The 8675-nt window shown below is 47.6% G+C and overlaps 2 protein-coding genes across 6 annotated transcripts in view; one reads left to right on the top strand and one right to left on the bottom strand.

Annotated features, from left to right (window-relative positions):
* Positions 1 to 4357, bottom strand: part of ANKS3 (ankyrin repeat and sterile alpha motif domain containing 3) — a 26639-nt gene extending 22282 nt beyond the window's left edge. For both annotated transcript variants that reach the window (XR_002102050.1, XM_019539986.1), the window contains exon 1: positions 4325 to 4357. The gene's annotated coding sequence lies outside the window, so the exon portion shown is untranslated. The remainder of the gene's footprint in view (positions 1 to 4324) is intronic.
* Positions 4358 to 4576: 219 nt separating this feature from the next.
* CUNH16orf71 (chromosome unknown C16orf71 homolog) overlaps positions 4577 to 8675 on the top strand; it is a 203623-nt gene continuing 199524 nt past the window's right edge. For all 4 annotated transcript variants that reach the window (XM_019539984.1, XM_019539985.1, XM_019539983.1 and 1 more), the window contains exons 1-2: positions 4577 to 4659; positions 7327 to 7528. In XM_019539984.1, coding sequence (XP_019395529.1) covers positions 7382 to 7528 — 147 coding nt within the window. In that variant the 5' untranslated portion in view covers positions 4577 to 4659; positions 7327 to 7381. The remainder of the gene's footprint in view (positions 4660 to 7326; positions 7529 to 8675) is intronic.

The following is an 8675-nucleotide window of genomic DNA, read 5'->3' as shown; positions in this document are numbered from 1 at the left end:
CCCTTGTACTCGGCCTTCGTGAGGCCGCAGCTGGAGTACTGCATCCAGTTTTGGGCTCCACAATTCAAAAAGGATGTGGAGAAGCTTGAGACACTGCAGAAGAGAGCCACACACATGATCAGAGGTCAGGAAAACAGACTGTATGATGAGAGGCTGAGAGCCATGGGACTCTTCAGCCTGGAAAAGCGCAGGCTCAGGGTGGATCTGGTGGCCACCTACAAGTTTATCAGGGGTGTTCACCCAAGCGCCCCAAGGGATGACAAGATCAAACGGTCACAAACTCCTTCGCAACCAATTCAGGCTGGGAACAAGCAAGAACTTCTTTACTGTTCGAGCCCCCAAGGTTTGGAATAGATTGCCACCGGAGGCGGTTCAAGCACCCACTTTGAATGCCTTCAAGACACATTTGGTATCTATCTTGCTGGGATTCTATGACCCCTGCTGACTTCCTGCCCCTGGGGCAGGGGGCTGGACTCCATGATCCTGCGGGGTCCCTTCCAGCCCAAATGTCTATGAAATAATTTGGTCTGTGAGCCCTGGAAATTGCATTAGCATACTTCAGACAAATACACCAGCCAGCTGTTCTTTCAGTTTGTTCACTGTTCTGTTTACAGCAACTTAGTTAAAGGAAGCATAATTTCATGACTGCCTGAAGTTAATTTTAATTTCCTAGCCTAAGGGAATTTAAATCACCTTAAAATGTAGAGATAACAATGCATGTACTTGACTCTTTACTAAAGTAATCTGATGCAGCTGCCTCAGTATTTGAGGTCTTATTTCTTAATCTGAATTTTGGAACAAACAATAATCATTTCCTTTTCTTGTGAAAGAACAAGGATTAATTTATCTCCAGCACTAGATCTTTTTGTTTACAGTTCTCTCTGCCTCATCTCTCTTTCATATTGCTCTAGCTTTGCATGTCACCACTCTCCCTGCTCATCCTCAGCTCATCAGTATTAGGCCCCTGGAAGACATTACACTTAAGGGATCCCTTGAGACTAAAAATGTTAAGAATCACAGTGGTTCTCAACCTTTTCAGATTCAAGGGACCCTTAGAAAATGCTGGCTCTTAGTTTTCACTCATTTTTGACAACATAAAAATACTAGAACAATTATTTTGTGGTAAAGAACTCAAAAAGACCAGCTAATCGTGTCTTAAATAGTATGCCAGCCACACATTTGTACAATTAGTGGCATGACAAAAAAGGGAAATAAACCACAAAATTATTCCACAAAATGTGTAATACTATAATTTTACAGTTGGTTTCAGGTCCTGACCATGCAGCTGCTCTGGGATCCACAATTAGCTGATTGTCAGTCCCAGCCACAGGACCACAACAGAGCAAATACGACACTCTTGTGTAGTCCTGGGGCTGGGACTCCTAATCATCTGACCAGTGGTCTCAGCCCCAGGACCATGCTGGTTCATCAGGCACCCAAGCTTTCTACTTGGCTGTGCAGGCGGAGCTTGGGAACATGATCCAAACCCTGATCCCAAAGTTGTGCGTCTGCTCAACACATGTGACATGACAGGAGGTTCAGTTGTTGGAATAAAGGAATTGATCCCATCACACTATTAAATGAACACGTTATGGGCCTCAATCATATCTATTACAGTAGTGCTTAGGGTCAACCAAGGGCAGGGCCCTCCTGTATAGGTGGTATACAGATTGTGATGGAGGGAGTGGGAATAGTTAGAAGCCAATCAGTTCAGGGGAAAAAAAAAAAAAAAAGCCTGGTTAAAACCACAGAATCTGTTCACAGTATTCTCATTAGTCTCTTCTAACCTATCTCTGCAGCTGCTCAGCCAGCTTCAGTCTCCTTCAATTTCCTAATGCCAAGCCAATGTAATACAGGAAGTTGTACAGATTTCTCTCCCCATAAAGGGCTTCTGTCCTGCAGTTCTGGATCTGGAGGCTGCTAAAACTGGCCTATGCCTTTATTCAAGTATGTGCTATGACCATAAATTTCACCACTCCTTGAGCTTTGCCAGATCCATTAAACTCAGCAACATTAACCCAGCATCACCTTAATTCCTATCATGTTCTGCAAAAAAATAGCTCCTTTGCAACTGATCACATTGTAATAATCACTAAGGGTAGGACACACATGCCTACATCTGGAGGCCTTTCAAAAGGGCAGCAGCTATTACTTTCCCACTGTGGGTGCAGACAAGCCTGGAATGATACCAATGTAGCAAAATCCTTCAAACTGCTGCAGCAATGTAAATGTATCAGCTGCTACCCTTTTGTAAAACCCCGCTTTTGAAACTTCTCCAAGTGTGTCTGTGCCTTCAGTAAACTGATTTTGTCAGTCAAAGGCTGAACACTGCAATTGTTACTTTTCAGTGCACTGCAGGCTGTGATCCAGGTTATTGTCTCCTTTGACCACAGGATGTTGTTCCAAGGATTGCTAGGAAGAGATGGGCTTCCAACTGATGAAGAGAGGGAAGCACATTTTTGCAGACAGGCTTGCTAACCTAGTGAGAAGGGCTTTAAACTAGGTGTCCTGGGGGATGGAGACCAAAGCCCTGAGGTAGGGGGAATGGGAAACCTGGAAGAAACAAAAGGAGGAGGGGGCAACAGTGCTTCCCCCTCCTCCTTCATGAGAAAGTAGAGCAATCAAGCATCTGTAACCTCAAGTTACAGGGCAAACCTCAGGTGTCTGTAGACAAATGCATGGAGCCTGGGAAACAAGCAGGAAGAACTGGAAGTCCCTGTAGTCTCAGAACTAGGGCAGGATTGAAATAACAGAGACTTGGTGGGAGCTCACATGACTGGAACACTGTCACAGATGGGTACAAACTGTTCAGGAACGACAGGCAGGGGAGAAGAGGAAGAGGAGTTGCACTTTATGTAAAAGAGCTGTACGATTGCTCAAAGCGCCAGTATGAAACTAGAGATAGGTCTGTTGAAAGTCTGTGGGTTTGGGTCAGAGGGGAGAGCAACAAGGGTAATATTGTAGTAGATGTCTGCTACAGACCACCAGACCAGGAAGATGAGGTGGATGAGGCTTTCTTCAAACAGCTGACAGCAGTTTCCCAATCACCGAAGTCCCCCTGATTCTCATGGAGGACTTTAATCACACTGACATCTGTTGATGACCAAGTTCAGATGATTGAGTTTAGGATCCTGAGGAAAGGAAGAAAGAAGAGCAGCAGAGTAAGGACCCTGGACTTCAGAAAAGCAGAGACTCCCTTAGGGAACTGATGGGCAGGATCCCCAGGGAGGTCAGCCTGAGTGGGAGAGGAATTGAGAAGACCTGGTTGTATTCTAAAGAAACCTTACTGAGGGCACAGAAACAAACCATCCTGATGTGCAGGAAGAATAAATATGGCAACCAGCTTGGCTTAGCAGAGAACTCTTTGGCGAGCTTAAAAACAAAAGGAAGCTTATGAGAAGGCTGATGGGGGATCTGATAGCAGCCTTCAACTACCTGATGGAAGGTTGGAAAGAGGATGGAGCTAGACTGTTCTCAGTGGTGGCAGATGACAGAACGAGCAGGAACGGTCTCAAGTTGCAGCAAGGGAAGTTTATGTCAGATATCAGGAAAAACCTCTCACTGAGGGTAGTAAAGCACTGGAACAGGTTACCTGGCGAGGTGGTGGAATCTCCATCCTTGGAAGGTTTTCATGCCTGCTTTGCAAAGCTTTGGTACTTAGATCTACCTGGGGATGGTCCTGCTTTGAGTGATTTCTGTGATTCTATGATTCTACCATGATCCACAGGACCAGCTGTAGATTTGGGATGGACACAGACAAGATTCTGGGTATGACTGTACCCTGCCTTCCTGAAGCATCTGGGGGGAAAAAAAACACAGAGGAAGAGTACAGTGCAGCCCTAAAGCTGGGTGGTGACCCTCACAACTATAGTTGTTCCAATAAAATATCACCAACAAATCTTCTTGCCTCTAGCATTTTTCTTGAATCATCACACTTAACGACATGACCTAAAAACACTATAGACACAAGCACGTTTTGACAACAGATCTTACAGACAGGCATACACAGGAGGAAACCCCACGCAGCAGTGACAACGGTAGCTTGAAATGACGAGGAGATGAGCTCAGTCTGATGCCCGCAGCAGACTGCGTCGCCTCCCGCCCAGGCTTTGCTGAGAGGCGGGAAGAGGCGTCTAAGCTGCCCCAGCCCAGGCCGAGGGGGAAGGACGCTGCCGGAACCCGCTGGGCGGGGACAGGAGGAAGCGGAACCCACGCGGAGCCCCCTTTGAGCTGCTTCCCGCGGCCGCAGCCGCGGCCACCGCCCACCCGCACGAGACCGGCCCACCCGGCCCTCACTCGCCGCGCTGCCCCGCGCCGCCCTCACCTGAGCGCAGCACAAGCCCCGCACTTCCGGGCGTCCCGCCCCCGCGGAGGCAGCTGGGAGTCTGAGCCTCCCTCCCTGTGAGCGAACCACACGTCCCAAGCTGCTCCGCGAGAACACATGGTCAGCCCGTCCCCCGCGGCCAATGGAACAGAACCGTTCTGCAAGGCGGGGCTCGAACTAGCCAGTGAAATGCAAGCCGCGCTAGGTCCTAGCAGGGAGGTAGTAAGAAGCAGCAGTTCTGGCAGTGGCTGCAAAGGACGACAACGTCGATTGTCTGGAGAGAATCGCCGAGAACGGACAACCGTCGCCCGTCCCGGGCAGCAGGCCTCTGAGGTGTTGTCTTCTACGCAGCAGTTAGCGTTTGCTTTCCTTTCCTGACAGGACAGGATAGGACAGAAAGCGTTCGCTTTCCTTTCCGGGCAGGGGGCGGGGCGAGCAGGCTGGGAGCGCTGAGGGGCTCGGCGGTGCGTCTTGAGCAGGGGCTGCAGGCCGCTGGCAGCGGGCGGGCGGCAGCACCTCGCCGGGCGATGGTGGCGCGGCAGGGGACGCGCGCGTCGTTTGTCAGGGACGCCCGCGGGAGCCGCGGCGGCGGTTGTGCTGGTTACTATGGCAACGGCGAGGAAGCGCGGGGCGGGGCCTCCGGTGATAGGCGGTGTGAGGAGGGGGCGGGGCCAGCAGTCGGCAGCTGCAGCCCCGCTGGGGGCGAGGGCGAAGTGGCGGTGCCGTGCCCGGGCCCCGGTGAGCTCAGCCGATGGAGGCATGTTTGCCTGGGAAAGCAAACCGGGGGGGCGGGACGTGATCCAAGTAACGGACACTAAAGAAGGAGCTGGCGAAGGGCCTGCGATGAGGCTCGGAAGGAATAGACGTGCAATTTAGACGGCGGCAAATGCAAACCCCATAAATAAGCTGAGCACAGCGAGCAGCTCTGCTGGAGCTCATTGTCCCGTGGGGCCCAGGCCAAAAATTGAGCAAGATTGCAGAGGGATGGGGTAGCAATGTGCAATGCAGTGATGGGCAGGATTATACTAATAAATGCTAGCGTACATTTTGGGAGACAGCTTAAACTTCCAAATTCTTGTTTAATAGATTTCATAGACATTAGGGGTGGAAGGGACCTCCTGAGAGTATCTGGTCCAGCCCCCTGCCCAAGGGGCAGGAAGTCAGCTGGGATCAAATCACCCCAGCAAGATAAATATCAGAGTGTTTGCTAAAGGTGTCCAACGTAAGTGCTTGCACGGCTTCTGGGGGAGTCTATTCCAGACTCTGGAGACTTAGTCAGTAAAAAAGTTTTTCCTGATGTCCAGTCTAAAAACAGTTTTAAAGCAATCTTCAGCTTGAAGGATGGAGGATGGCAGTGGCCCAGGCAGATTGTCCTGCATCTGTGTAATGGAGAGAAGTGTTTGCATTTTCCCCATGTATCTGGTGCTGGTTATTGTAGCATTGGATTGGATGGACCATTAGTCTGATCCACTTCAGCGATTCCTATGTTTCCTATTCCAAGGCAGCAAGCTGGTGCTCCGTCTGACCAGGAAAAAGGTGCTTGCTGCCCCCCACCCCCAGTCCTGCCCCAGAGACTGCTGAGCCATTTTCCGTTCCCTTGTCTTTTCACATCTGCAGGCAAAGTTTCACTGGGCAGTGTCCACTAGCTCCTTGGAGTCATTTGAAGGTTAGTGGGCACTGTCCAATTTACTTTGACCCATGTCGACCCTTGGTGCACTCATTTTGAATCTTGACTTTAAGTCTTGTGCCTGTTTTGTCTTTTGTCTCACAAATTCAGTTGACCCACGCCCAATAGCCCCCTCTGTTAATGGCAGGGGGAGGGGTATATCATTGCTTAGTGGGTATAAGGCCCATGTTCTTAATATGTGTCAATTAGACCTGTCCCAGGGAAGGGCCTTATAGTGAGACATTCTGACTTCTTTGCCATTTTCAGATTGACAGAAGTATCAGGGAATGCAGCTGCACTTAGCAGGTCCTGTTTGTTCTCTGCAAATGACCCTTAATTTTGTATGTCCTCAGCTGCCCTCACCTACTGTGAATCCATTTAGGCTTCTTGATGCCGTCCAATCCCAAACACTCTTATATGAATAAAGTAGAGCTATTAAGTGGATGGTATGTGGAAAACATTCACAAAGGTACATTGCTCACTTTGCACAGTTTAAATTGTAAATCCATTTGGACCAAGAATGACCTCCACTCTGTGCATGCTAAGCAGTCTGTCAGGGGGAATGGCAAGGGCATACTGATGAATGATTTAATAAGAGTGATCAGTTCACTGACTAAACTCTGCAGTCACAAGCCACCCAACTTCTGTTTTCAGCTGGGACAGATTTACTTCCATTTTTAGTCCTCCTGGAGGTCATATAATTGTATCATAAGAAATTGAAAGAGAAAGGGTTCCCCATTAGAATGATCCAAACAGCACAGCAGACTCTATTCCCCTTTGTGACCTATTTTTTCCACATGTATATTTGGAAAGAAGGAAAGAGTTCATTTTTCATAAACATTTTGAAATATCAGGTTTTATGCATTTTATACTTGGCTTTTATGCATTTCCAGCAGCATAATCCATGGTTAAAGCTTTCAGTTGCTAGGGGGGAGCACAGGATCCTTTACTGGACATTTAACTGGTGGAATGGAAACATCTCAACCTGTCCCCTGCCTCTTTTCTAGGATACGGGGCAAGTGGGGTGGGTAGGAGGGTGTTATTATAAGCTTGCCTGATTAGGAGCATCTTTAAGGCTGCTCTAAATTATTTCAGGATATGAACTGCCCCTTGGCTGCCTCCTGGTGTGGGGAGCAGAAAGGTATCAGCCTAATTGGAGTCAGGTGGAAAGCAAAGGCTCTATATAATAATATACGGTAGTGCAGGCAGTCTGCACTGTTGGGGTAGTGCTGACCACATAGTAATTCAGGACAGCTGAGAATTAAGCTCTTGCTTAATGGTTGTGGGATCTATTCCTACTTTGAACTGATGATGTTTTGGGGTTTTTTTTAGTGAGACGTGCTCTGAAGCTCCTCTTGCATTTGAGTTTGATTGCATAGAAGCTGTTTCAAATGGCATCAGAAGGACAAAGCAAGGATAAGGAGGGCCAATCTGAGGATCTTCCAACTCCTTTCCAGGGCTGCAGAACATTACAGTGGGGAGCTATACTCTCTGCAGTGAAAGACCAAATTCCATCTCTGGACTCTGACACTTCAGTGGTAAGTTTTGCTATGCAGCATTCTTCCTTTCTGTCTTCCAGAAGGAGTTCTTTGAATGCTAATGGAGTTCTTGAGTAGCCAGTTCTTCACAATGAGACACTTGTTTGCTCTGAACAGTGGAGCCTGTATTAGTCCACAAGCCTCTTACCTGTATAATTATCAGAATGCTGTTCCTGTCTGCTTCGTTATATTCTCTTGAGCATACTAAACTGGAATATGGGCCCGATTTCTGCCAAGTGCTGGGATCCTTCCATTTTCATTGAAAAGACTAGGAGTTGAGGGCACTTGGCTCATCACAGATTTAGATCCCATGTTATGGGTACCTGCCCAATTTAAAAGCACAGTATGAGATAAGGAAATAATTACACTGATATAAAATTCCCTTTGTTTTTATCCTTCAGCATGCTGTGGTGTTAACACTTTACTAGTTTGGCAGTAGGTCTATGACTATATTTTTCCAGGGCTAATGATCATGGAAATACTTTTTCAGCAGACCAATCGTCTCCAGAAGAGACTATCTGGCTGAGAGTCAGAAGAGCAGTTCCACTGATGACTGTGACTTTGCCTCTCCTCTGTCTCAGTTTCCCCGTCTCTGAATTAGGGGAAATGATACTTACTTTCCTATCTATAAAGTGCTTTGAGACTGACAAATGAAAAGCCCTGTATGAACAGGGTAGTGTCCTTGTTAGTTTTCTGTCCCCCCCACAGTGTTTTTAGTGCTTAAGAAAGGATGCCTATTAACAGCTGGCAGCCTGAAGGCTTCTACTGACAGGCTGATATAGCCTGGGTGGAAAAAATTATAAGCATTCTTCTCTGGTTTCCTGGATCAGCTCTGTTCTGATGTGGAGAAGGCACTTTCAGTGCTAGCTGTGGATTCTGTGATGTGCTCTGTGACTTTGAGACCTTGACTGAATATTAATGTCCTTCTGTCCGGATCAGAACTTTCATTTTGGAGACTACATACTGTATTCATCCAAATATAAGACTACCCCCCAATAATTAGATTCTATAGATGGAAAATTTATAATCTTGTTATAATTCTCCAGGTAGAAATCCTAATTATTGGAGGTTTGGCTTGAATTTGTCCCCCTCCCACTGCTACAACAAGGAATATAAATCTGCAGGGGTCAGGTTTTTTTTTTTTTTT

The sequence above is a fragment of the Crocodylus porosus genome, unplaced genomic scaffold, assembly GCF_001723895.1.
Source record: "Crocodylus porosus isolate Cpor-Errol unplaced genomic scaffold, CroPor_comp1, whole genome shotgun sequence".
NCBI classification, from domain to species: Eukaryota; Metazoa; Chordata; order Crocodylia; family Crocodylidae; genus Crocodylus; species Crocodylus porosus.
This window is presented reverse-complemented; position numbering and strand designations above follow the sequence as displayed.